This window comes from Pongo abelii, chromosome 6 (assembly GCF_028885655.2).
Source record: "Pongo abelii isolate AG06213 chromosome 6, NHGRI_mPonAbe1-v2.0_pri, whole genome shotgun sequence".
Taxonomy (NCBI): domain Eukaryota; kingdom Metazoa; phylum Chordata; class Mammalia; order Primates; family Hominidae; genus Pongo; species Pongo abelii.
In genome coordinates this window covers 10,269,684-10,296,277 of record NC_071991.2, presented here as the reverse complement: position 1 = coordinate 10,296,277, position 26,594 = coordinate 10,269,684, and the positions used below count along the sequence as shown (strand labels likewise).

Here is a 26,594-nt window from a genome sequence, read left to right as displayed (position 1 = left end):
ATTCTAGCAGATGACGTCATAAAGAGGTGCAGGGAAAAGACAAGATGGCCTAAGACCAAGCTCTGAGGAACTCTGACATTTAGAGGTCAGGTGGAGAACAAGTTGCCAAAGGAGAAGCCGGCAAACTAAGAAGAAAATCAGGAGGATGCGGACTTCTGGAACCCAAAAGAAAAGAGTGTTCCAAAAAAGGAATGGGAAACTGTGCTGAAGGCTGCAGAGACATGGAGCAAGCCTGCCCTGAGATGTGTGCAGAGGATTGGGTAGAAGCCACTGTAGCTCTGCCTACAGCATTTGCAATGGGTGAGTGAGAAATGACGCAGTGGAGAAAAACGACGTGGACCAGACTTTGGGTATCTCAGCTTGGCTGGGGACCATGTACAAAGCTGGTGCAGCAGTGAGAAGAGGAAGTGGAATCAAGATAGTCGGGGTTTTTTAGGCCGGGGGCGGTGGCTCATGCCTGTCATCCCAACATTTTTGGGAGGCTGAGGCAGGAGGATCGCTTGAGGTCAGGAGTTCAAGACCAGCTTGGGCAACATGGTGAAACCTCGTCTCTACTAAAAATACAAAAAATTAGCCAGGCGTGGTGGCGTGTACCTGTAATCCCAGCTACTCAGGAGGGAGGCAGGAGAATTGCTTGAACTCAGGTTGCAGGGAGCCAAGATTGCACCACTGCACTCCAGCCTGGGCGACAAGAGCAAAACTCCATCTGAAAAAGAAAAAAAAAAAAAGACATATATATTTTTTAGGCTGGGCGTGGTGGCTCATGCCTGTCATCCCAGCATTTTGGGAGGCTGAGACAAGAGGATCGCTTGAGGCCAGCTTGGGCAACATAGCAAGATCTCATCTCTACAAAAAAAAACTGTAGAGACCCTGTCTCTACAGAAAAATTATATATATATATATATTTTTTTTTTTTTTTTTCTTTTGAAACAGAGTCTTGCTCTGTCACCCAGGCTGGAGTGTAGTGGTGCTGCAATCTCGGTTCACTGCAACTTCCACTTCCCAGGTTCAAGCAATTCTCCTGCCTCAGCCTCCCAAGTAGCTGGGATTACAGGCATGTGCCACCACGCCCGACTCATTTTGATATTTTTGGTAGAGACAGGGTTTCACCATGTTGGCCAGGCTGGTCTCAAACTCCAGACCTCAGGTGATCCACTCGCCTTGGCCTCCCAAAGTGCTGGGATTACAGGCATGAGCCACCGCGCCCGGCCGTTATTTGATTTTTGATGGGAGCTACTGGAGCTAATTTAGATGGTAATGAGGAGGACAGGAGGAAAGAGAGAGGAAAAAGAATTTGGCCAGATGCAAGGAAGGACAGAGTTGCCAGGTGATGACCAATGAGTAGCCAACTTATCTGAGCAGGCAGGACCCTCGAGAGCAAGTGGCAGATGTGGCTCTGATGGGTCACAGGGCCTCCTTCCTCTACCTGTTCTGGCTTCTTAGCCTCTCCTCCTCCTCAGGGCACTCTGCAAACATTGTTTTTCCCAGAATACTGAATTTGGCCTCCTCTTCTCTCCATGTTATTCATTGGTGACTTCATCCACTACTGTGACTTTACCTGCTAATTGCTCATAACACTCAAACCTCTGTCTCCAGCCCAGATGTCTCTTCCCCATGTGGCAACTTGGTGCACATCCAATGGCTGACTGAATATCCCAACTTAGATGCCCATGGACAGTGGCGTGCTGGCATCCGCTCATGCCAGGTCACGAGTGCCCATTGTACACCCAGCTCCTTATTCAGTGAAGTCATCTTGGTAGTAGAAACTTGAAGAGCTGGGCGCGGTGGCTCACGCCTGTAATCCCAGCAATTTAGGAGGCCCAGGTGGGTGGATCCCCCGAGGTCAACATGGTGAAACTCCGTCTCTACTAAAAAATACAAAAAAATTAGCTGGGCGTGATGGCGGGTGTCTGTAATCCCAGCTACTCGAGAGGCTGAGGCAGGAGAACCGCTTGACCCCAAGAGGTGGAGGTTGCAGTGAGCCGAGATAGCGCCATTGCACTCTAGCCTGAGCGACAAGAGCGAAACTCCATCTCCAAAAAATAAAATAAAATAAAATAAGATAGTAGGAACTTGAACTCGGCCAAGGTGGGACTGTTTACATCATGGACATTGGCAAATGCTTCCGATCAGGGCTCTCCCTTTTTGAAGAGCTGGTTGTTAGGAATGGTGGCTCACCACCAGGAGTTTGAGACTAGCCTGGACAACACAGCGAGATCCCATCTTTAAAAAAAAGATTAAAAATTATCCAGGCATGGTGGCATGCCTATAGTCCCAGCAACTCAGGAGGCTAAGGTGAGAGGATTGCTTGAGCCCGGAAGTTGGAGGCTGCAGTAAGCTATGATTGCACCACTGCACTCCAGCCTGAGGGACAGAGCAACACCCTGTCTCAAAACAAACAAACAAAAAACCATTTACTACACACCACTGTTCGCAGACATCTCACATTCAACATATTCAAAACTAAGTTAATCGTCTTCCCCTGAGCCCAACCCTACCCAACCTTACCCCTTCCCTCAATCTCCAGGCCCAGTTGACAGCACCAGCACCCACTCAGATATTTCCCTCCCTCCCTCCTCATATCCAAAGCACGGTCAATTAGGGTATAGGCGAAGCGGCTATAACAAAGAATTCCCCAAAATTCAGTGACTTAACCTCAAAATAGATACTCCAGGACTGTGGGAACATCTCTGCCATCTTTTTTCTTTTCTTTTCTTTTTGTTTTTTTTTTTTTTGAGATAGAGTCTCGCTCTGTCATCCAGGCTGGAGTGCAGTGGTGCGATCCCGCCTCACTGCAACCTCTTCCTCCCGGGTTCAAGTGATTCTCCTGTCTCAGCCCCTGAGTAGCTGGGATTACAGGTGTGTGCCACCACACCCGGCTAAGTTTTGTATTTTTAGTAGAGATGGGGTTTCACCATGTTAGCCAGACTGGTCTTGAACTCTTGACCTCAAGTCTGCCCACCTCGGGCTCCCAAAGTGCTGGGATTACAGGCATGAGCCATGGCGCCCGGCTGGTCTCTGCCATCTTAAACATGTGGCTTCTATCTCTCTGTTCCATGGGGCCTAGGCAGAAATCACCATCATATCTGAATGTTGGAAGGGGGGTAAAGTGGGAAGCACAGGTCCTTTCCTGATTAAGGACACCACTAACCTGCTCAGAAGTTGTCCAGATGCAGCTGGACACAGTGGCTCACGCCTGTAATCCCAGTACTTTGGGAGGCCAGAAGAAGGTTCAATTGAGGCCAGGAGTTCAAGACCAGCCTGGTTAACATAGGAAGACCCCCATCTCTATTATTTAACTTCCTAATAAAAAATGAATTAAAGGCCGGGCACGGTGGCTCACACCTGTAATCCCAGCACTTTGGGAGGCCGAGGTGGGCGGATTACGAGGTCAGGAGTTCGACACCAGCCTGACCAACATGGTGAAACCCTGTCTCTACTAAAAATACAAAAAAAAAAAATTAACCGGGTGTGGTGGCACACGCCTGTAATCCCAGCTACTCAGGAGGCTGAGGCAGGAGAACCGCTTGAACCCAGGAGACGGAGGTTGCAGTGAGCCGAAATTACGCCGCTACACTCCAGCCTGGGTGATAGAGCGAGACTCTGTCTCAAAAATAAATAAATAAATAAATAAATAAATAAATAAATAAAGCGGCCAGGTGCAGTGGCTCATGCCTGTAATCCCAGCACTTTGGGAGGCCAAGACAGGCGGATCACGAGGTCAGGAGATCGAGACCATCCTGGCTAACACCGTGAAACCCCATCTCTACTAAAAATACAAAAAAATTAGCTGGGCGTGGCAGCATGCACTTGTGCTCCCAGCTACTAGGGAGGCTGAGGCAGGAGAATGGTGTGAACCCGGGAGGTGGAGCTTGCAGTGAGCTGAGATTGCACCACTGCACTCCAGCCTGGGCAACAGAGTGAGACTCCGTCTCAAAAGAAATTAATTAATTAATTAATTAAAATGAAAAAAAGAAGTTGGTCAGATGCAAGGAAAGCTGGGACATGTAGTCTCTATCCATGTACCCAGCTAAAACATTATTAATAAACAAAGAAGGCAATTTAGGAGGCCGAGGCAGGGGGATTACTTGAGCCCAGGGGTTCGAGACCAGCCTGGGCAACATAGTGAGACCCTGTCTCTATAAAAAATAAAAAATAATAAAATAGGCTGGGCATGGTGACTCACACCTGTAATCTCAGCACTTTGGGGGCCGAAGGAGAAAGATTGCTTGAGCTCAGGAATTCGAAACCAGCCTGGGCAACATTGTGAGACTTCATGTTTGCTAAAGATAAAAATAAATTAATTAATTAACCGGATGTGGTGGCTCGTGCCTATAGTCTCAGCAACTCAGGAGGCTGAGGTGGGAGGATCCCTTGAGCCCAAGGGATTGAGGCTGCAGTGAGCTATGATCGCACCACTGCATTCCAGCCTGGGTGACAGAGTGAGACCCTGTCTCAAAAAATAAAAATAATTGATGATAATATTAATAAACAAAGAAGGGCAATGGGAAATAGTATAAGAGTAGCAGTCTATGCCTAGTGGATCCATCATGTCAATGTTATCGCTCTCTCTTTTTTTTTTTTTGACAGCCTCAACCTCCTGGGCTCAAGTGATCCGCTTGCCTCAGCCTCCTGAGTAGCTAGAACTACAGGCACGCACCACCACGACAGGCTAATCAAAAAAAAATTTTTTTTCTATAGAGATGGGGTCTCAATATGTTGCCTAGAGTGGTCTCCAACACTGGCCTCAAGTGGTCCTCCTGCCTCAGCCTCCCAAAGGGTTGGGATTACAGGCATGAGCCACTGTGCCTAGCCCAATATTATCTCTTGAATACTGCTTAAATCCATCCCTTCTACGTTGTGCCAATTGCTATTACCTTGATTCCTGCCCATTTCCTCGCCTCTAACTCAGTCCCTTTCTAATCAATCTACCAAATGGCTGCCAGAGGTATCTTTCTAAAATGCCAATTGGATCAATAACCCTCCTGTTCAAAATATTGCAGTAGTTCCCAGGGGTTTCCAGGAGAAGGGTCGACTTCCTTGCATGACACAAAGGCCAGGTCTTGTCCCCTCAACTCAGAAATGCCTTTCACCCCTCCTCCAGCTCCACTTCCTTGTCTGCCAGAAAAACCCAGGCCATTTCCTGGGACTTAGTTTAAATATTGCTTTAAATGTTGTTTGTGCACCACTGCAATGCTGGCTCCATTCCTGTTGAAGCCTTTACTGGACTGTGTATTTCTGGGCACTTGCCATCCATCCTGGGACCGGGGCTCCCTGTGAAGCCAAGGCACTTGGTTTATCTGGCAGAAGGCTGGGTGAAGGCTGGGTACAGTGGCTCAGGCCTGTAATCCCAGCACCTTTCGAGGCTGAGGCAGGTAGATTGCTTGAGGTCAGGAGTTTGAGACCAGCCTGGGCAGCATGGCAAAACCTCATCTCTGCAAAAAATACAAAAATCAGGCCGGGCACAGTGGCTCACACCTGTAATCCCAGCACTTTGGGAGGCCAAGGCAGGCGGATCACCTGAGGTCAGGAGTTCGAGACCCGCCTGGCCAACATGGCAAAACCCTGTGTCTACTAAAAATACAAAAATTAGCCAGGCATGGTGGTGGTGCCTGTAGTCCCAGCCACTCGGTTGTGAGACAGAAGAATCACGTGAACCTTGGAGGCAGTGGTTGCAGTGAGCCAAGATCATGCCATTGCACTCCAGCCTGGGCGGCAGAGCAAGACTCTGTCTCAAGAAAAAAAAAATCAGTTGGGTGTAGTGGCATGTGCCTGTGGTCCCAGCTGCTCGGGAGACTGAAGCAAAAGGATTGCTTGACTCCAGGAGACTGAGGCTGCAGTGAGCTGTGATCACGCCACTGCACTCCAGCCTGGGTGACAGAATGAAATCCTGTCTCAAAAAAGACAAAACAAGGGCTGGGCACAGTGGCTCATGCCTGTAATCCCACCACTTTGGGAGGCCGAGGCGGGCAGATCACAAGGTCAGGAGATCGAGACCACCCTGGCTAACACGGTGAAACCCCGTCTCTACTAAAAATACAAAAAATTAGCTGGGCGTGGTAGCGGGCGCCTCTAGTCCCAGCTACTCGGGAGGCTGAGGCAGGAGAATGGCGTGAACCTGGGAGGCGGAGCTTGCAGTGAGCCAAGATCGCGCCACTGCACTCCAGCCTGGGCGACAGAGTAAGACTCCGTCTCAGAAAAAAAAAAAAAAAAAAGACAAAATGAAACAACAAAACAAAAAAATAGAAGGCTGGGTGAGAGCTCAGGAACAAGGAACAGACCCTCACAAAATGTCAAATCATTTCCAGGATGTGGGGTCTGTGGTGCCTAGGCCTGGCCCTAGCACCTCAGACATCATCACCAGGCTCAAGTTTGGTCAACCTGAACGTGGCCATGGAATGTGAGGCTCTCCAGATCACTTTATTGAACTATTTGTTTAATCATCCATCTTCCTATGAGCCATTTTATTCCCAGTGTCTACCAGGCACATAGAGAATCTTTATGGAATGAATGAAAACTTGACATTTGCCCCAGGATCAGCACTTTTCACATACTTTGGTTCGGATCTCAGCTCTGTCACTTACCAGCTGAGTGACTTTGGAAATTCCTCAACCTCTCCATGCCTTTGTTTCCCCTGCAAAACGGGGAAAATAATCTGGTTGTTATGAGGACTAAGCAATGTGATGTATGTAAAGCATTCATAAAAATGCCTGGCACACAGTAGATACTTCAGGTCTGGTTTTAAAAAAAAAAAAATAGTTTGGTGGAGTGTGGTGGCTCACGCCTGTAATCCCAACACTTTGGGAAGCCAAGGTGGGTGAATCACTTGAGGTCAGGAGTTCAAGACCAGCCTGGCCAACATGGTGAAACCCTGTCTCTACTAAAAATAAAAAAAAATTAGCTGGGCGTGGTGGTGCATGCCTGTAATCCCAGCTACTCAGGAGGCTGAGGCAGGAGAATCGCTTGAATCCAAAAGGCGGAGGTTGCAGTAAGCTGATATCATGCCACTTCAGTCTAGCCTGGGCGAGAGAGCGAGACTCCATCTCAAAGGAAAAAAAAAAAAAAAAAATAGCCAACTTGGGAAACATAGCAAGACCCTGTTTCTACCAAAAACAAAAGAAAGGCCGGGCGCGGTGGCTCACGCCTGTAATCCCAGCACTTTGGGAGACCGAGGCGGGCAGATCACAAGGTCAGGAGATCGAGACCATCCTGACTAACATGGTGAAACCCTGTCTCTACTAAAAATACAAAAAATTAGCTGGGCGTAGTGGCGGGCGCCTGTAGTCCCAGCTACTTGGGTGGCTGAGGCAGGAGAATGGCATGAACCCAGGAGGTGGAGCTTGTAGTGAGCCGAGATCACACCACTACACTCCAGCCTGGGCAACAGAGCGAGGCTCTGTCTCAAAAAAAAAAAAAAAAAAAAGCCAGGCATGGTGGCGCTTGCCTGTGGTCCCAGCTACTCGGGAGGCCAAAGTGGGAGGATCGTTTGAGCTCAGGAGTTTGAGGCTGCAGTGGTGCATGACTGCACTCTAGTCTGGGTGACAAAGCAAGACTCTCTCTCTAAAATGAAAAATAGAAGGCCCAGTGCAGTGGCTCATGCCTGTAATCCCAGCACTTTGGGAGGCTGAGGCAGGTGGATCACGAGGTCATGAGTTGAAGACCAGCCTGGCCAAGATGGTAAAACCCCATCTCTACTAAAAATACAAAAACCAGCCAGGCGTGGTGGCGGGCGCCTGTAATCCCAGCTACTCGGGAGGCTGAGGCAGACAATTGCTTGAACCCGGGAGGTAGAGGCTGCAGTGAGCCAAGATGGCGCTACTGCACTCCAGCCTGGGCGACAGAGCGAGACTCCATCTCAAAAAAAAAAAAAAAGGAAAGAAAGAAACAAAAATAAACAAATAAAAATAGTTGTAGGCATGAATCCATTGGTTTTATTTTATTTTATTTTATTTTATTTTATTTTATTTTTATTTTACTTTACTTTACTTTACTTTACTTTATTTTATTTTATTTTATTTTATTTTATTTTTAAGAGACAGTGTCTCACTCTATCACCCAGGCTGCAATGGTGTGATCATAGCTCACTGCAGCCTCGACCTCCTCCAGTTGGTCATTAATTACTTCGTCTCATCTCCTCCTGACACTGACCTCTGTCAGCGGCTCACATCCAACCCTCCTTCTAGACTGAACTCCTATTTCCACATATTCCAGAAGTTTTCATGTCCTTAGACCTCTGTCCATGCTGTTCTCTTTGTGGGATATCTTTCCCACCTTCTTCACCTATGAGCTTCTATTCATCCTTCACAGTTTTTGTTTGTTTGTTTGTTTTTGAGACGAAGTTTCACTCTTGTTGCCCAGGCTGGAATGCAATGGCACAATCTCAGCTCACTGCAACCTCTGCCTCCCAGGTTGAAGTGATTCTCCTGCCTCAGCCTCCCAGGTAGCTGGGACTACAGGCGCCCACCACCACGCCCAGCTAACTTTTTGTATTTTTAGTAGAGATGGGGTTTCGCCATATTGGCCAGGCTGGTCCCAAACTCCTGACCTCAGGTGATCCACCTGCCTCAGCCTCCCACAGTGCTGCGATTACAGGCGTGAGCCATGGTGCATGGCCTCATCCTTCACAGTTTAGCTCCAACTTCACTTCTAGAAGATTTCCTGGATTCTCAGCGACAGGTAGTCCCTCCCTCCTCCGGGCATCCTTTTTTTTTTTTTTTTTTTTTTTTTTTTTTATTGAGGTGGAGTCTCACTCTGTCACCCAGGCTGGAGTGCAGTGGTGCGATCTGGGCCCACTGCAACCTCCGCCTCCCGGGTTCAATCTATTCTCCTGCCTCAGCCTCCTGAGTAGCTGGGATAACAGGCACATGCCACCATGCCCAGCTAACTTTTTGTATTTTTAATAGAGATGGGGTTTCACCATATTGGTCAGGCTGGTCTTGAACTCCTCACCTCAAATGATCCGCTCGCCTCAGCCTCCCAAAGTGCTGGGATTACAGACGTGAGCCACTGCGCCCGGCCCTGGCCTCCTTTTCACCTCTCTTCTGTGCGTATCTGAGCTCCCCATTGCAGCAAAGCTCCTTGAGAGCAAGGATATCCTGTCTCTCACCCATCTCAGTATCCCCCTTATGTCTAGCATGGTGCCTGCCACACAGTAGGCATCAAAGATGTTTCTTGGCCAGGCAGAGGGTTCATGCTTGTAATCTCAGCATTTTGGGAGGCCAAGGCAGGAGGATCTTGAGCCCGGGTGTTCGAGGCTGCACTGATCCGTGACCATACCACCGCACTCCAGCCTGAGCAATAAAGCAAGACCCTGTCTCTTTATTTTATTTTTTGAGACATGGTCTTGCTCTGTTGCCCAGGCTGGAGTGCAGTAGTATGATCATGGCTCACTACAGCCTCAGCCTCTCGGGCTCAAGTGATCCTGTCACTTCATCCTCCCGAGTAGCTGGGACGACAGGATCACATCACCGTGCCTGGTGAATTTTTTAGAAAACTTTTTGTAGAGATGGGTTCTTGATATGTTGCTCAAGTTGGTTTCTAACTCCAAGGTTCAAGCCACCTTCCTGGGTTTGTAGGCATGAGCCACCATGTCTAGCACTTGTCTCTTAAAAAGAAAAAAAGGGGTATTTGTTGAATCAATGAATGGATAAGTGAAATGTATTAATTGCTTTACCCTAACCACTTCCATAATACACTAGAATCTTATGTCAGATCCCATGACAAAAGAAAATTGGTCACAGTTGACTGGGAGTTAAATCAAGTTCTGCCCTGTAGTTAGCCAACTGTAGCTTTCCCTCCAGCCATGAGAAGAAAATTCACTGCTCATTACCAAATAGACTACAGTTTCCAACTTATGCATAATAATATTAAGGCCTTAACACATCCACAGGGACACTTACTGAATAGTCCTGTATGCCCAGCTTTCAGCCACACACTGACTCCAGAATCAGATGGGGGCCTCATCGCCAGCTGTCCTGTAGATAGAGACAGCACAGCTTGGTGAGAAACACAGAGGTGTTAGGAAACAAAGGCATATCTCAACTGGGTGATAAGAGCTGTGGGTTCTAATCCTGGCTCTGATCCCAGCGGACTGTGTGATCCAGGACAGAACTCAGGTTCTAGCTGGAAACAAACAAACAAAAAACCTGTAAAACCCCTACAGGCATGCACCACCATGCCTGGCCAGACTGGACAAGTTTCCTTTTGTTTTTTAATTCTTTTTAGATGGAGTCTTGCTCTGTCACCCAGGCTGGAGTGTAGTGGTGCGATCTTGGCTCACTGGCTCGCTGCAACCTCCCCCTCCCGGGTTCAAGCGATTCTCCTGCCTCAGCCTCCCGAGTAGCTGGGACTACAGGCGTGCACCACCACATCCAGTTAATTTTTATTTTTAGTAGAGACGGGATTTCACAATGTTGGCCAGGCTGGTCTTGAACTCCTCACCTCAAGTGTTCCGCCTGCCTTGGCCTCACAAAGTGCTGGGATTAAAGGTGTGAGCCACCATTCCCAGCCAAGACTGGGGAAGTTTCTTTTCTTGTTCTTCTTCTTTTTCTTCTTCTTTTTTTTTTGCGGGGGGTGGGGGGAGATGGGGTCTCTGTGTTGCCCAGGCTGGTCTCAAACTCCTGGCCTCAAGCGATCCTCCCACTTTGGCCTCCCAAAGTGCGGGGATTATAGGCGTGAGTCACCACATGCCCTGCCTGGGCAAGTTTCTAAATCTGAGATGGTTGGGGTGGTGGGGAGGAAAGAAGGGATAGTAGGAATTGGCAAGGTGAACTTCAGAGTAAGTGAGGCAACATCATTAAATGTCAACAAAAGGAGAGGGATAAGATGAATAGAATCACTTTCCACCCCAACATTCCTTTCATCCTCAACTCAGCATTTTAAACGATAAGAAATGCAAGCACTCTGCTGGGCAAGGTGGCTCACACCTGTAATCCTAGCACTTTGGGAGGCAGAGGTGGGCCGTTCATTTGAGATCAGGAGTTCGAGACCAGCCTGGCCAACATGGTGAAACCCCGTCTCTACTAAAAATAATAATAATAATAATAATAAAATTAGCCGGGAGTGGTGGCACGCACCTATAACCCCAGCTACTTGGGAGGCTGAGGCAGAAGAATTGTTTAAACCCAGGAGGCGGATGTTGCAGTGAGTTGAGATTGCACCATTGCACTCCAGCCTGGGCGACAGAGTGAGACTCCGGCTCAAAAAGAAAAAAAGAAATGTAAGCACTTTAAGAGATCCACTCAATTCCTCCAGACCTCAATGGACTGACCTAGGGTCACTCTGGAAAAATCTCACTCTCCCAGCTCCTGAGTCAGCCCTCTCCCCTACAGCTCACCACTCCCGCTGAAACCTGGACCCTTTCAGTCTTAGAAGCCAAGTCTGAACTTGGAACCAACCCTAGGCATTGAAATGCCACCGTCGTCAGTAGGTAATCCATGAGCCAGCTAAAGCCATCTGTCCTTTGGCCGGGGAGGGGTGGAGTCTCTTCCAGGGTGGGCATGTGGTGAGCAGAGAACCTTCAAGGGCACACGGACCTCACATAGTATCCACTTCCTGTGCTATCTCTGGTCTCAAAATTCCCTCGCCCCCAAACAAGTAGATGGGCATAGTCAACACACACAAGCATTCAGATGTGCATATGTACACATATGCACCCATACGCCAACACACATAGACACATACATACAGACACATACACACCCTCACATAAGAGTCCCTCAGCTACCCCAAGTTGTCAGAGCTGCTCCTTTGCCTTTGCTACCAAAACTGTGGTGCTGGGAGCCCAGAAGAACCTGGGATCCAAGCAGTAGAAAACCCTGTTGTTAGCCCGGCGCCGTGGCTGACACCTGTAATCCCAATGACTCAGGAAGCCAAAGTGGGAGGATCACTTGAGGCCAGGAGTTCAAGACCAGACTGGGCCACATAGTTTTTTTCTTTAAAAAAAAAAGCCAGGTGTAGTGGTGTGCACCTGTAAGTCCCAGCTACTCAGGAGGCTGAGGCGAGAGGATCACTTGAACCCAGGAGTTCAAGGTTACAGTGAGCTATAAGCGTGCCACTGCACTCCAGCCTGAGTGACGGAAGACCCCAACTCAAAAAGAAAAGAAACAAAAACCCTGTTGTTGATAAATGACTCTTCAGGAGAACAGGCACTGAAGAGAGACAGATGGAGAAAGGAAGCTAAAGCCAGGTGGGCTGAATGCCTGTGTGTGAACGTATGTACACGTGTAAGCATGTGTACGCATGTATAAGGCCTAGGTACTGCGGAGGAGGGGGCGGAGCAAGGCAAGGAAAAAAGGGTCCAACGAAAGACAAAGGAGGGAAGTTGGACACGGTGGCTCATGCTTTTAATCCCAGCACTTTGGGACTTTGAGGCCAGGAGTTCAAGACCAGCCTGGGCAAGGTAGCAAGACCCAGTCTCTTAAAAAAAAAAAAAAAAAAGGAGGAAAAAACAGAGAGAGATGGAGACACACCCCCTCTGGTCCGTCTCTCAATCTTCCCTTCCCTCCCTCTCCCGGTGATTCCATTTAGACCTGGGTGATTCCATTTCGGCCTGGGTGTGGCAGAACCGGGCTCAGAGCAGCCTGAAGATAGATGACCCTTCTCGGGACTGGAGCTCTCTCCCCAATCCTGCTTTAAAAAGTAAGGGGGTAGAGGTCGGGCGCAGTGGCTCACGCCTGTAATTCTGGCACTTCGAAAGGCTGAGGTGGGAGGATCGCTTGAGGCCAGGAGTTCGAGATCAACCTGGGCAAAAGAGCAAGACCCCGTCTCTATAAAAAAATTTTTTTTAATTAGCCAGGCGTGCTGGCACCTGCCTGTAATCCCAGCTACTTGGGAGGCTGAGGAGGATCGCTTGAGCTCAGGAGTTCGAGACCAGCCTGGGCAACATCACAAGACCTCCGTTTCTACCAAAAAAATAAAAATAAAAATAAAAAGCAAGGGGGTAGGGACCTCATCAGTCGTCCTGCAGAGTCCCGGTCTCCGCCTCTTCCCTGCTCTCCTCTCTGCCGCCCGTTCCTTAGCGACGGTCTCTAAGTCCCTGCTAGGTGCCCCCTACCCCATCTCCTCCTGGCCGCTTAACGGAGGGTATCTTCCCCTTTAAAGCAGCGGCCCCCGGTCGGGTCATTGTCTCGCCTGGCAGCCAATCGGCGGCGCCGTTGGGGGCGGGGGATCCGGCCTCCCAATTGGCCGCCGTGAGTCCCGCCCCGCCAGGGATCCCGGGAGCTGTCCGGCCGCCTCGGTGCTGATCCCGCCGCCGCCCACGGGCCGCGAGCAGCGCAGAGGGCACTATGAGCGGGGGCGTCTATGGCGGAGGTGAGCGAGCCTCGGGCCCCCGGCTCCCGCAGTCCTGCGTTCCGAACCCGCGCCATCCATCCGAGCCCTGGGCATCCCGGGGCCTGTCACCTCCGCGCACGAACGGGTCCAGTCCCAGGCTCGGGTCTCCCGCCACCCCTGCGCTCGGTCCTCCCGGGACGCCCCGCGCGCACCGGGCCCTACCTTGCAACCCACCTCCACCTGGCCCCGGGCCCTTTCCTTTCCCGTCGGGAGGGTGGCCTGAGCAAGGCCACTGGGCAAGAAGGGGCCCTGGCTGTGTGATGCCCCCACCCCCAGTCCCAGGACCTCGGACTCCAGGCCCAGCTCCCACCGGCCCCAGACTGGTGTTGAAGGTGGCGAGACTGTGGCTCTGCCCTGACTTTCTCTCGGAGCTACCTAGCGGGAGAGAGTTCGGGGGAGGTCCCCTTACAGGCCTGTCTCCCCGCACAGATGAGGTGGGGGCGCTGGTCTTTGACATTGGCTCCTTCTCAGTCCGCGCTGGGTACGCTGGGGAGGACTGTCCCAAGGTGAGCCTTCCAGTCTCCTCTCCAAATCCTAGGGGCTCCGGACCCTTCTTCAGGCTTTCCAGTGACCCAGAGCTCTCCCAGATCGCCCAGAAGCTCTGCTGAGCGGGAATATGGGAATAAACCCAGGGGCGGGCTGAGGACCCTGCTGTGGGGCTGGACACGGGCAAGAGGGTGACCCCTCTCCCCGCCGATCCTCCCCCAACCCTTCCCCACCAGGCTGACTTCCCCACCACGGTGGGGCTGCTGGCCGCGGAGGAGGGGGGCGGGCTGGAGCTGGAGGGGGACAAAGAGAAGAAAGGGAAGATCTTCCACATCGACACCAATGCCCTGCACGTGCCTCGGGATGGAGCGGAGGTCATGTCGCCCCTCAAGAATGGCATGAGTAAGGGGCCCCCACCCATCACCTCCTGACAGACAGGGAGCCCACTCCCCACAATCTGGGACATAGCAGCCCCCACTCCCCGCGGAGTCTTCCTTGCAGCCCCAGGGTTCTTCTGGCTGCCAGGGTTCTCGCTGGGTTCCCTTCCCAGGGGCCCACCAGGTTTCTGGGAAGGGGGGCGTTCCCCTGGAGCTGGACTCACTGACCCTCCTTTGGGCTTGGCCTTTCTCCCTCCTTTTCTCCCTGTCCCTGTCTCCTGCCTGCCTTCTTGCGTCTCTCCACGCCGCTCTTCTGGCCCCAGTCGAGGACTGGGAGTGCTTCAGAGCCATCCTGGATCACACCTACAGCAAACACGTCAAGTCTGAGCCAAATCTGCACCCAGTGCTCATGTCCGAGGCTCCGGTGAGTGCCTCCTCCATCCTCATGTCCAACCCTGATCTCCACCGCACCTCCTTCCCACCTTCCACCTCTCCTCCTCTCCCCTCAAGCCATCGCTCTGAGCCACTTCCCTTCCCTTTTCAGACTCCCCTCACCCATCCCAACCACTTTCCTTCCTTCTTGGCTAAGTCTCCATCCCTCCTACTCTCTTCTTGCTCTATCCACTCTGCTGCCCTTCTCTGTCTCCAAGTCCTTTTTAATTTTATTTAATTTTATTTTATTTTGACACAGTCACTCTGTCACCCAGGCTGGAGTGCAATGGTGAGATCTCAGCCTCTGCCTCCCAAGGTCAAGGGATTCTCCTGCCTCAGCCTCCTGAGTAGCTGGGATTATAGGCACCCGCTACCACGCCTGGCTAATTTTTTGTATTTTTAGTAGAGAGGGGGTTTCGCCTTGTTGTCCAGGCTGGTCTTGAACTCCTGACCTCAGGTGATCCACCCGCCTTGGCCTCCCAAAGTGTTGGGATTATAGGTGTGAGCCACCACGCCCAGCCTCTAAGTCCTTTTTTGAACTTTTAACTTATTATTATTATTATTATGGTCAACTTTGGTGAGCTGGGGATGTGGGCTCACACCTGTAATCCCGACACTTTGGGAAGCCAAGGCAGGAGGATTACTTGAGCCCAGGAGTTTGAGACCACCCTAGGCAATATGGCAAGACCCGTCTCTTTTATTAAAACAATAAAAATTAAAAAATTTTTGCCGGGCACGGTGGCTCACGCCTGTAATCCCAGCACTTCGGGAGGCTGAGGCAGGTGGATCACGAGGTCAGGAGATCGAGACCATCCTGGGTAACACGGTGAAACCTCGTCTCTACTAAAAATACAAAAAAATTAGCCAGGCGTGGTGGCGGGCGCCTGTAGTCCCAGCTACTCAGGAGGCTGAGGCAGGAGAATGGCATGGCGTGAACCCGGGAGGCGGAGCTTGCAGTGAGCCGAGATCACGCCACTGCACTCCAGCCTGCGCAACAGAGCGAGACTCCGTCTCAAAAAAAAAAAAAAAAAAAAATTTAAAACCGCATTTAAAAAAATGTTCTTACCCACCTCCTTATAAATTCCTCTTTATAAAAGCAACTTTTTCTCCTTTTTAGCTAATGTTGGAGGTATTTTATTCCATATCTCTAATACTACACTTAAATTGCTGCCTGTGGAGTTTTTAGTTTTAGGTATTATCGATGAATTTTCCACTTTAGAAAACGATCACTTAGCTCTCTTTTCCTCCCCAGCCTACATATTTCTTATTACTGTCCTTTAAGTACAGTGGGTTTTGTTGTTGTTGTTGTTGTTTGGGGTTTTGTTTGTTGTTTGTTTGTTTTTGAGACAGTCTCAAAAACAGGGGCTCTGCTCAGTTTGTCACCCAGGTTGGATTGCAGTGGCACAGTTCTTCAGCCTTGGTCTCCTGGGCTCAAGTGATCCTCTCATTTCAGTCTCCAGAGTAGCTGGAACTACAGGCATGAGCCAGCACGCCCAGCTGATTTTTAAATTTTTTTTAGAGACAGGGTTTCACCATGTTGTCCAGGCTGGTCTTGAATTCCTGGGCTCAAGCAATCTGCCCACCTCGGCCTCCCAAAATGCTGGGATTACAGGCAAGATCCACCACACCCAGCCCAGTTGCATTTTAGACTTTAAAAGAAATCAGTATTCAGTATTTACATTCTTTTTAAATTAGAAATAATTTTCAGAGAATCTTTTGTAGACATAGGGTCTCATTATATTGCCCAGGCTGGCTTCAAACTCCTGTGCTTAAGCAATCCTTCTACTTCAGCTTACAAAGTGCTGGGATTACAGGCATGAGTCACTGTGCCCAGCCCAATATTTACACTGTTATTACTATGTATGCTAATCAGGCCTGAGACAGGCAATACACTATGATCACTTTTCCTTTCTTGTGCAACTTTTTGTTTTCCTAGAATTGGAAAAAAAAAAATGTGTTCAACTTTTTTTTTTTTTTTTTTTTAGACAGAGTCTTGCTCTGTCACCAGGTTGGAGTGCAGTGGTGCGATCTTGGCTCACTGCAAGCTCTGCCTCCCGGGTTCAAGCGATTCTCCTGCCTCAGCCTCCTGAGTAGCTGGGACTACAGGTGCACGCCACCATGCCCAGATAATTTTTGTATTTTTAGTAGAGATGGGGTTTCACCATGTTGGCCAGGATGGTCTCGATCTCTTGACCTCGTGATCCACCCACCTCAGCCTCCCAAAGTGCTGGGATTACAGGCGTGAGCCACCACCCTGGCCCTGTGTTTGATTGTATTTGGTCTGGTTTTCTATCTACTTAACAGTGTGAACCCTAAATTATTCATCAATTATATCTTTTGTCAAGACATCAATTACATTAGATATTTTATCAATTTCTTTTTCTTTTTTTTTGAGACATAGTCTCGCTCTGTTGCCCAGGCTGGAGTGCCGTGGCGCGATCTCGGCTCACTGCAAGCTCCACCTCCTGGGTTCATGCCATTCTCCTGCCTCAGCCTCCTGAGTAGCTGGGACTACATGTGCCCGCCACCACGTCTGACTAATTTTTTGTAATTTTTTTTTTTTTTTTTTGAGGCAGAGTCTCACTCTGTTGCCCAGGCTGGAGTGCAGTGGCACGATCTCGGCTCACTGCAAGCTCTGCCTCCCGGGTTCATGCCATTCTCCTGCCTCAGCCTCCCAAGTAGCTAGGACTATAGGTGCCCACCACCACGCCTGGCTGATTTTTTGTATTTTTAGTAGAGACGGGGTTTCATCGTGTTGGCCAGGATGGTCTCCATCTCCTGACTTCGTGATCCACCTGCCTCGGCCTCCCAAAGTGCTGGGATTACAGGTGTGAGCCACCGCACCCAGCCAATTTTTTGTATTTTTAGTAGAGACAGGGTTTCACTGTGTTAGACAGGATGGTCTCGATGTCCTGACCATCCGCCCATCTCGGCCTCCCAAAGTGCTGGGATTACAGGTGTGAGCCACCACACCTGGCCTTTCATCAATTTCATCTTCTTGAAGAAATTTCTTCAGGAGCCCACTGACCTGGTCCAGTTTGCACTAGTAGCCCTCTGCCAGGGGACAGACCTGTCATGCTGGCATCTTCCTTCACCATCATCTTGTAGAATCCTTTTGCTTCTGTCCTGGTTAGAAGTCCTGTTTCCTGTACTTGACTCCTTTTCTTGACTTGTTCCTTCGTTTTCATGGAGTAGGTCCTTCAGTAACTGCCTTAGAAAGGTCATGAGAGGCCAGACACAGTGGCTTACTCCTGTAATCCCAGCACTTTGGGAGGCCTTGAGCCCAGGAGTTTGAGACCAGCCTGGGCAATATACTGATACCTTATCTCTACCAAAAATATAAAAATTAGCTGGCCATGGTGGTGCATGCCTGTAGTCCCAGCTACTCGGAAGGCTGAGGCAAGAGAATTGCTTGTACCCAGGATGCAGAGGTTGCAGTCAGCCTAGATCATGCCACTGCACTCTAGCCTGGGCGACAGCGTGAGACTCCATTTAAAAAAAATAAATTAATTAAATTAAATAATAATCTAAAAAAAAACTTTTTTTTTTTTTTTTTTGAGATGAAGTCTCGCTCTTGTCCCCCAGGCTGGAGTGCGATGGTGTGATCTTGGCTCACTGCAACCTCCGCTTCCCAGGTTCAAGCAATTCTTCTGCCTCAGCATCCCAAGTAGCTGGGATTACAGGCACCTCCCACCACACCTGGCTAATTTTTGTATTTTTAGTAGAGACGGGGTTTCACCATGTTGGCCAGGCTGGTCTCAAACTCCTGACCTCAGGTGATCTGCCCGCCTTGGCCTCCCAAAGCGCTGGGATTACAGGCATGAGCCACCCAGCCCAGCATCTAAAAAAAAAAAACTTAAAGAAAGATCATGGGAAGTATATTTTTTGAGACTTTGTATGTCTCACCTTGAGTTGATAGCTTAGCTGCGTATCCCATGCCAGGTTGGAAATCATTATTCTTCAGAATCTTGAAGGCACTTTTCCATTGTCCTTCTTCCAGCATATATTGTTGCCATTAAGAAGGATGAAACCATCTGATTTCTGATCCTCTGATGTAATGTTTTTCTTTCTGAAAGTTTATAGAATTTTTGCTTTATCCTCAGTGTGGTGTATTTTCATTCATGGCCCTAGGCACTTAGTATGTCTCTTCACTCTGAAAACCTATGTCTTTCAATTCAGTGAAAAAGAATTATTTATTTAATTATTTATTTCTCTCCATTTTCTCTCTTGGGATTTTCTGTTATTGGATTTTGTTGCCCCCTGAATTGGTCCCCTAATTTAATTCCCTTTTCTCTTGTATTTTCCATCTCTTTACCTTTCTCCTTTGGTTTCCAAGATATTCCTTCCACTTTATGTTCCAATCCTTCTATTGAGTTTTTCATTTCTGTTCATGTAGTTTTAATTCCCACAAGCTCCTTACTTTAAACATTTTTTTTAATGAGACAGCATCTCACTATGTTGTCCAGGCTAGTTTCGAACTCCTGGGTTCAACCAATCCTCCTGCCTCGGCCTCCCAAAGTGCTGGGATTATAGGCGTAAGCCACCGTGTCCGGCCTGTGCAGATGTTTTGAATGAATGTGTGTGTGACTGTGAGTGTGAATATATGTGTATGTGTGAGTGTGTGTGAGTTTGAGTGTGTGTGAATGTGAGTGTATATGTGTGTTTGTGTGTTTGTGAGTGTGTTTGCATGTGTGACTGTGAGTGTATGTATAGTGTGAATGCATGTGTGTGTTTATATGTGTGTGTCTGTGAATGTGAGTGTCTGTGTGTGTTTGAGTGTGTGTGTGTGCGCGCAAGTGAATGCATGTGTGTATGACCGTGAGTGTATGTGTGAGTGTTTGGGTTGCGTGTGCGTGGGTGTGGGTCTGTGCCTCTCCCTTTCTGAATCCTCCCCTCCTGCACTTTCCCCACAGTGGAACACACGGGCCAAGCGGGAGAAGCTGACAGAGCTGATGTTCGAGCAGTACAACATTCCTGCCTTCTTCTTATGCAAGACGGCTGTGCTCACCGCGTATCCTCTGGACTGAGCTGCTCTGACTGGGTGGAGGGCTGGGGTGGGGCCTGTGCTGAGCTCAGCTGAGATGAGCTGGGGGGTCAGACCTGGTTCTCTGAAGATCAGTGTCCCAATGGGCAGACACCTCCCTCTGCCCCACTAGTGCAGAAGGCCCAGTGGACTGAGCACCTCCGACCCTGGGGTGGCCCGATCAGCGGCCCCTTTCCGTTCCCTGGATCAGGCTGAGCAGACAGCGAGCTGGGCCCGGGAGAGAGCGGCTGGAACTGGACAGAGGAGGGAGACATGTAGAACACTGCGGCAGTCCCTTCCCAAGTACTCCTTCAACACTGACTGTTTTTAGGATCTGCCTTGCATTGAACCCTATGCTACGCACTGGGGTGATAGTGACCCTAATTTCAGGGAATCTGTAGGACACAACCAAAAATAAAGGGGCTGGCCAGGTGCGGTGGCTCACGCTTGTAATCCCAGCACTTTGGGAGGCCGAGGCGGGCAGATCACTTGAGGTCAGGAGTTAGAGACCAGTCCGGCCAACATGGCAAAACCCCGTGTCTACTAAAAATGCAAAAATTATCCAGGCGTAGTGGTGGGCACCTGTAGTCCCAGCTACTTGGGAAGCTGAGGCAGGATAATCTCTTGAACCCAGGAGGCAGAGGTTGCAGTGAGCGATTGCATTCCAGCCTGGGCGACAGAGTGAAACTCAGTTTCAAAAAAAAAATAAGTAAAGAAGTAACTGGGGTCGCCGGGCACGGTGGCTCATGCCTGTAATCCCGGCACTTTGGGAGGCCAAGGTGGGCAGATCACGAGGTCAGGAGATTGAGACCATCCTGGCTAACACGGTGAAATCCCGTCTCTACTAAAAATACAAAAAATTGGCCGGGCGTGGTGGAAGGCGCCTGTAGTCCCAGCTACTCGGGAGGCTGAGGCAGGAGAATGGCATGAACCCGGGAGGCAGAGCTTGCAGTGAGCCAAGATCGCGCCACTGCACTCCAGCCTGGGAGACAGTGAGACTCTGTCTCAAAAAAAAAAAAAAGAAGAAGTAACTGGGGTCTCAGACCCTTTCTCCAGGAGATGAATCATCACCAGGAGGAGAGATTTGCAGACTGGGGATGGGCTGGACCCCAGTAGAGCAGAGAGTGACCAGACAAGATCTGGACCCAGGCCCCTCACTTGCTGCTGTCTCTTTGACTTACCCATTCGATGCCAGCTTTGCAAACGGGCGGTCCACGGGCCTCGTGCTGGACAGTGGAGCCACCCACACCACGGCCATTCCAGTACATGATGGCTACGTCCTGCAGCAAGGTGGGGCTTCGGCAGGGGGCGGGGGTGCCCCGGGAGGACCAGGTCCTGACAGTGCCTTCCTTCTAGGCATCGTCAAGTCCCCTCTGGCAGGGGACTTCATCTCCATGCAGTGCCGGGAGCTGTTCCAGGAGATGGCCATTGACATCATTCCACCTTACATGATCGCAGCCAAGGTGGGGCCTCTAGGGACACGGAGCTGCCACTAGAGTCCTGGCCACTCGCCCCATGGCCGTCAACCCACTGACACATGAGATATCAGAGCAGAGAGCAGCAGGCTCCCCAGTGGGTCCTGGCTCTAGTTCCTCCTTTTATAATGGAGGCATCCGAAATCCAGACAGGCTGAGGGATATGCTGAGGTCATGGAACCAGGTGGCAGACAGCAGGATATGTGAGGGCTAGTGTGGTGGGTTCTAGGGTCCAATATAGACCCAGGTTCAAGTTCTGCCTCTGCCATGCAAGAGCTGCAGGACTGGTCGGGCATGGTGGCTCACAACTGTAATCCCAGCACTTCGGGAGGCCGAGGCAGGCAGATCTCTTTGAGCTCACTTTGAGACCAGCCTGGGCAACATGGTGAAACCGCGTCTCTACTAAAACTATAAGAACTAGCCAAGCATGGTGGCGCATGCCTGTAGTCCCAGGTACTCAGGAGGCTGAGACTGAAGAATCACCTGAACCCCGGAGGCAGAGGTTGCAGTGAGCTGATTGTGCCACTGTACTCCAGCCTGGGCCACGGAGTGAGACTCCCTCTGAAAAAAAAAAAAAAGAGCCGTGTGACCAACAGCTTGATATCAAAGCTCCCTGGGCCTCAGGTTCGTCTTCTGTAAAGCGGAACGGCAGTAGGCAGTAGCCAGGGTGCTGTGAGTATGAAGTGACACAGTGTGCTTAACTCCATTCTGTACCCTCACATGGATCATGGCCCCCTAGGAGGCCATTCCCTTGAGGTTCTGTCACTGCTGTATTCCTGGTGTTCTCCAGATCAGCTGCACCCACCGCATGAAGGGCACACAGAGAGAGAGAGGCATGCCCCATTCTCTCTCCTCTCCATCAGGGAAGGGTGAGAAACCCCTCTTGCAGGCAGCACAGCAGAGCCTCCAGTGCCAGTTATCTGCAGAGCGGGGAACAGTGCCAGGAAGGTGGGGGTGGGTGGGGGTCAGGTGGGCTAGGAAAGGTTGTTCCTACACTGTGCCCCCACAGGAGCCTGTCCGGGAGGGTGCCCCCCCAAACTGGAAGAAGAAGGAGAAGCTACCCCAGGTCTCCAAGTCCTGGCATAACTACATGTGTAATGTGAGCCTCTGGGGAGGGCCCCCTGAAACCCCCCCTCCCCTGCCATGAATGGGGGGCGGGACAGAGGCCCTGCATGGGAGGTAGAGCAGGGAGGGGGAGCGGGGCAGGGGGTGCTGCTGAGGGGGAAGGCAGGCCCTCACCACCCCCGCTGGGATTTCAGGAGGTGATCCAGGACTTCCAGGCCTCCGTGCTGCAGGTCTCAGACTCCCCCTACGATGAACAGTGAGTGTGGCTCAGGGCTTTGGGAGGGGAGAGAGGGCAGAACCGGGACTCTTGGGGTGGGCTGGGGGGCTCTGGTGCTGCCCACCCACTGATCCTTCTTGAGCACCCCAGGCAGAGTCCTGCTCCCTTCTGGGCAGGGTGGCTGCACAAATGCCCACAGTGCACTACGAGATGCCCAATGGCTACAACACAGACTACGGCGCTGAGCGACTCCGCATCCCCGAGGGCCTGTTTGATCCCTCAAACGTCAAGGTTTGGCTGTGTGGCAAGGACTGGGGTGGGTGCTGGCTGCAGTCCCTGGATCCTGGGGCGTGGGGAAGGCTGGGAAGGATTGCAGGGGTCTAGGGGGAAGGGGGAGAGGGTCCACAGCCCCAGTCACCTCTCTCCACAGGGCCTGTCGGGGAACACCATGTTGGGTGTGGGCCACGTGGTGACCACCAGCATCGGCATGTGTGACATTGATATTCGCCCGGTGAGGCCAGGCCGGAGCTGAGGCTCAGCAAAGGGGCCCAGGGGAAGTGGGGAGGCAGGGTTGGGGGGCTGTCTCCCATGGCTCACTCCTTCTCCCTGCTCTCAGGGCCTGTATGGGAGTGTCATTGTCACTGGCGGGAACACACTGCTGCAGGGCTTCACTGACAGGCTCAATCGAGAGCTTTCCCAGAAGACCCCACCGGTAGGAGCCCACCCCTGACCCAGGGCCCTGGACACCCATCCTGGCTCAGCTGTCCAGGACTGAATCCCTTCATCCTTCCCATGTCCTTCTGTTCTGGCCACCAGAGCAGAACCCCTGCCCCTGTGGCTTCCCAAGTCTTCCCCCTGCCCCCCAAGCCCTGTCCCTTCCCAGAACCTAGGTGTCTGCTTCCCCCAGCCCCTTTCTACCCCCAGAGCATGCGACTGAAACTCATTGCCAGCAACAGCACCATGGAGCGCAAGTTCAGCCCCTGGATCGGGGGTTCCATCCTGGCCTCACTGGTGAGAGGAAGGGGACCTGGCCTAGCACTGACTGACTGTGGGGGAGAGGGGAGACCCAGACAGTGCCCGCCACTTTGCCTGCCTCTTCATTCATTCATTCATTCAACAAACATTTATTTTGGAGAAATGGCAGTCAATGAATGTTCCCAGAAGGGTGAACAGGACACAAATCGGGGGGCAGGGGCCCGGTACAGTGGCCCACACCTGTCATCCCAGCACTTTGGGTGGCTGAAGTGGGGGGATGGCTTGAAGCTAGGAGTTGAAGACCCAGCGGGGGAACATAGCAAGACCCATTTCTACTTTTACAAATTGGGGAGAAGAGGCTGCGCACAGTGGCTCATGCCTGTAATCCCTGCAGTTTGGGAGGCCCAGACAGGTGGATCACTTGAGGTCAGGAGTTCGAGACCAGCCTGGCCAACATGATGAAACCTTGTCTCTACTAAAAATCCAAAAATTAGCCAGGCATGGTGGTGCATGCCTGTAATCCCAGCTATTCAGGAGGCTGAGGTAGGAGAATCTCTTGAACCCAGGAGACGGAGACTGCAGTGAGCTGAGATCGTGCCACTGCACTCCAGCCTGGGTGACACAGTGAGACTCTCAAAAAAAAAAAAAAATTGGGAGTAGAGGGACAGGTAGTTGGAGAGATTGGTCAGGATGAGATTTTGTGATACACCCACTGTGCTCGGTCAGCAGAGGGGAGACCCTGATGTTTTGGGGCAAGGGAGTGATGTGGCTATGTAGCCTTGATTGGAAAGACTGCCAGGCATGAGTCTTTGGGGTCGGGGTGTGAGCTGGGGTCAAGGGGACCTTGCAAGGAGGCTGTTTTGATTGTCCTGGAGTCATAGCATGGGTAGCAGTGGGGATGGGGTGGACAGCAAGGGACAACTAGCAAAGGAGGCAGGCAGGTTCGTTCTGGGGCAGGAGGTAGTAAGTTCAGTCTGGACCTGCTGCTGGGGTCGAAGGAAGGTACTGAGCAGGGAGCTGGAGTTGCAACCCGCATCTGGAGGGTGTCAGTCACACAGAGGGGACAGTGGGGCCATGACAGACAAGGAGGACATCCACGAGAAAGGAAGTCCCCCAGGGAGACAGAAACCAGGGTCAGAAAGTCAGAGGCTGGCAGTCTGAACTTAGCTCAGGGCTGAAGCATGTCAGCCACACAGTTCTTGCTTTTTTCCTTTTTTTGTTTTGTTTTTGTTTTTGTTTTCGAGACAGTCTCACTGTCGCCCAGGCTGGAGTGCAGTGGAGCAATCTTGGCTCACTGCAACCTCCACCTCCCGGGTTCAAGCGATTCTTCTGCCTCAGCCTCCCGAGTAGCTGGGATTACATGTGTGAGCCACCATGCCTGGCTAATTTTTGGATTGTTAGTAGAGATGGGGTTTCACCATGTTGGCTAAGCTTGTCTCAGACTCCTGACCTCAAGTGATCTGCCATCTTGGCCTCCCAAAGTGCTGGGATTACAGGTGTGAGCCACCGTGCCCGGCCTGAAATTAAGTATTAATATATCCTGGACAAGTGGAGTGGCTCACACCTGTAATCCCAGCACTTTGAGAGACCAAGGCAGGAGGATCATTTGAACCCAAAATTTCTAGACCAGCCTGGGCAACAAAGCAAGACCTCATCTCTACAAAAAATTTAAAAAGCAGCTGGCAATGTGGCGCATACCTGTTCTCCCACCTACTTGGGAGGCCAAGGTTGGAGGATCACTTGAACCTGGAAGGTTGAGGCTGCAGTGAGCTGTGCCACTGCACTCCAACCTGGGTGACAGAGCGAGATCCTGTCTCAAAAAAAAAGAAAAAAAAAATTGGGTGTTTATTTTCCACATAGAGCACGTCTCAGTTTGGACCAGGGCTGGTGAGCTACAGGAGGCTAGTGGCCACTGCATTGGACAGCACATGTGTGTAGGGTGAGAAAGATCAAAGAAGCCCAGGCGTGATAGCTCATGCCTGTAATCCCAACATTATGGGAGGCTGAGGTGGAACGATTACTTGAGCCCAGGAGTTTGAGACCAGGCTGGGCAACATAGTGAGACCCCATCTCTACAAAAAATAAAAATTAGGCTGGGCGCGGTGGCTCACACTTGTAATCCCAGCACTTTGGGAGGCCAAGGTGGGCGGATCATCTGAGGTCAGGAGTTTGAGACCAGCTTGGCCAACATGGTGAAACCCTGTCTCTACTAAAAATACAAAAATTAGCCGGGCGTGTTGGCACACGCCTGTAATCCCAGCTACCCAGGAGGCTGAAGCAGGAGAATCGCTGGAACCTGGGAGGCAGAGGCTGCAGTGAGCCAAGATCGCACCACTGCACTCCAGCCTGGGCGACAGAGCAAGACTCCATCTCAAAAAAATAAAATAAAAATAAAAATAATTAAAATTAAAATTTTTTAAAAATAGAGAAAAGGGACACTCTGAGATGCTCATTGCAGGAACTCTCAAGGGGCAAGTTGTAATGCTGAAGGCTGCAGATGGGGTGCCACAGTGTTGGAATGGTGAGGTGGAGGGAATATCTTCCTTGGGAAAGAGGGAGACTGGCGGTATTCCAAAGCCCTGATGGAGTCAGAAGAGGACACCTGGTGGGGAAGGACTGTGTGTGTGTAGGGGGTGTTGAGTGCTGGATGCAGGTTGGCTGGCCTGGGGCTGTGCGTGCCATCCCCCCAGCTCAGGGTAGAGACTGCTGTTCAATAAATACTTGTTGAATGAATGAATTATTGATTGAATGATATAAAGAGGATACTCTCCCTCTGAATATGAAAGGGGACAGACAGAGGAGGGGATGATGAGGTGGGGAGGGGCTTCAGAGGGATGTGAATCCAAGGGGTGGTTGGGGCCTGTTGGAGGATTCCCAGGGGCTGCACCTGCCCGTCCACACCTCCCTCCAAGGCCACCCTGACCCTGATATTGCCCCCTCCACCCAGGGCACTTTCCAGCAGATGTGGATCTCCAAGCAGGAATATGAGGAGGGCGGGAAGCAGTGCGTGGAGCGAAAGTGCCCCTGATGGCACTCCTCCCCACACACCTGCTCCCAAGCTCAGATGGAAGTCCCTTAACCCCCATGCCACATCGTCCCCCTCCTCCTTTCCCTCTTGTCCTCGTAAATGGTGATGTTTCTGGGTTGAAAGAAGTAAAAATGTTTTAAGAAAAAAAAGTTTGGCCTCTGTGGGGTGGGGAGTGGGCACAGGG

The 26,594-nt window shown here is 50.9% G+C and overlaps 1 protein-coding gene and 2 long non-coding RNA genes across 7 annotated transcripts in view; 2 read left to right on the top strand and 1 right to left on the bottom strand.

Moving 5' to 3' along the window:
- LOC134761746 (uncharacterized) overlaps window positions 1-26,594 on the bottom strand; it is a 30,029-nt gene that overhangs the window by 1,049 nt on the left and 2,386 nt on the right. The window contains exons 3-11 of one of the 3 annotated variants that reach the window (XR_010140818.1): window positions 20,832-21,686; window positions 18,534-18,696; window positions 17,698-17,838; window positions 14,424-14,558; window positions 13,742-13,933; window positions 12,531-12,741; window positions 9,900-9,974; window positions 6,585-6,634; window positions 595-706 (exon numbers count right to left, since the gene is read on the bottom strand). This is a non-coding gene — a long non-coding RNA (uncharacterized LOC134761746). Of the gene's footprint in view, window positions 1-594; window positions 707-956; window positions 1,869-6,584; window positions 6,635-9,899; window positions 9,975-12,530; window positions 12,742-12,948; window positions 13,174-13,741; window positions 13,934-14,423; window positions 14,559-17,697; window positions 17,839-18,533; window positions 18,697-20,831; window positions 21,687-26,594 lie in introns of those variants that run through there. The other 2 variants (XR_010140820.1, XR_010140819.1) reach the window with 2 other exon arrangements.
- LOC129060591 (uncharacterized) lies at window positions 6-13,048 on the top strand. Its single transcript, XR_008527392.1, has 3 exons — window positions 6-300; window positions 12,529-12,639; window positions 12,793-13,048. It is a non-coding gene; the product is annotated as an uncharacterized LOC129060591 (long non-coding RNA).
- On the top strand, window positions 13,103-26,559 carry ACTL6B (actin like 6B). 3 transcript variants are annotated; one of them, XM_024249809.3, is made up of 14 exons: window positions 13,103-13,311; window positions 13,762-13,838; window positions 14,055-14,220; window positions 14,519-14,619; window positions 19,541-19,638; window positions 20,846-20,940; window positions 21,007-21,113; window positions 22,135-22,224; window positions 22,385-22,446; window positions 22,584-22,698; window positions 22,838-22,918; window positions 23,024-23,119; window positions 23,332-23,418; window positions 26,330-26,559. In XM_024249809.3, exons 1-14 carry the CDS (start codon window positions 13,287-13,289, stop codon window positions 26,408-26,410), a joined length of 1,281 nt encoding a protein of 426 aa, XP_024105577.1. In that variant the 5' UTR covers window positions 13,103-13,286; the 3' UTR covers window positions 26,411-26,559. The 3 variants fall into 3 exon arrangements, with proteins under 3 accessions (XP_024105577.1, XP_054416278.1, XP_054416277.1); XM_054560303.2 differs by lacking the exon at window positions 26,330-26,559 and adding an exon at window positions 25,611-26,145 and having other exon boundaries at window positions 13,183-13,311; XM_054560302.2 differs by lacking the exon at window positions 13,103-13,311 and having other exon boundaries at window positions 13,402-13,838.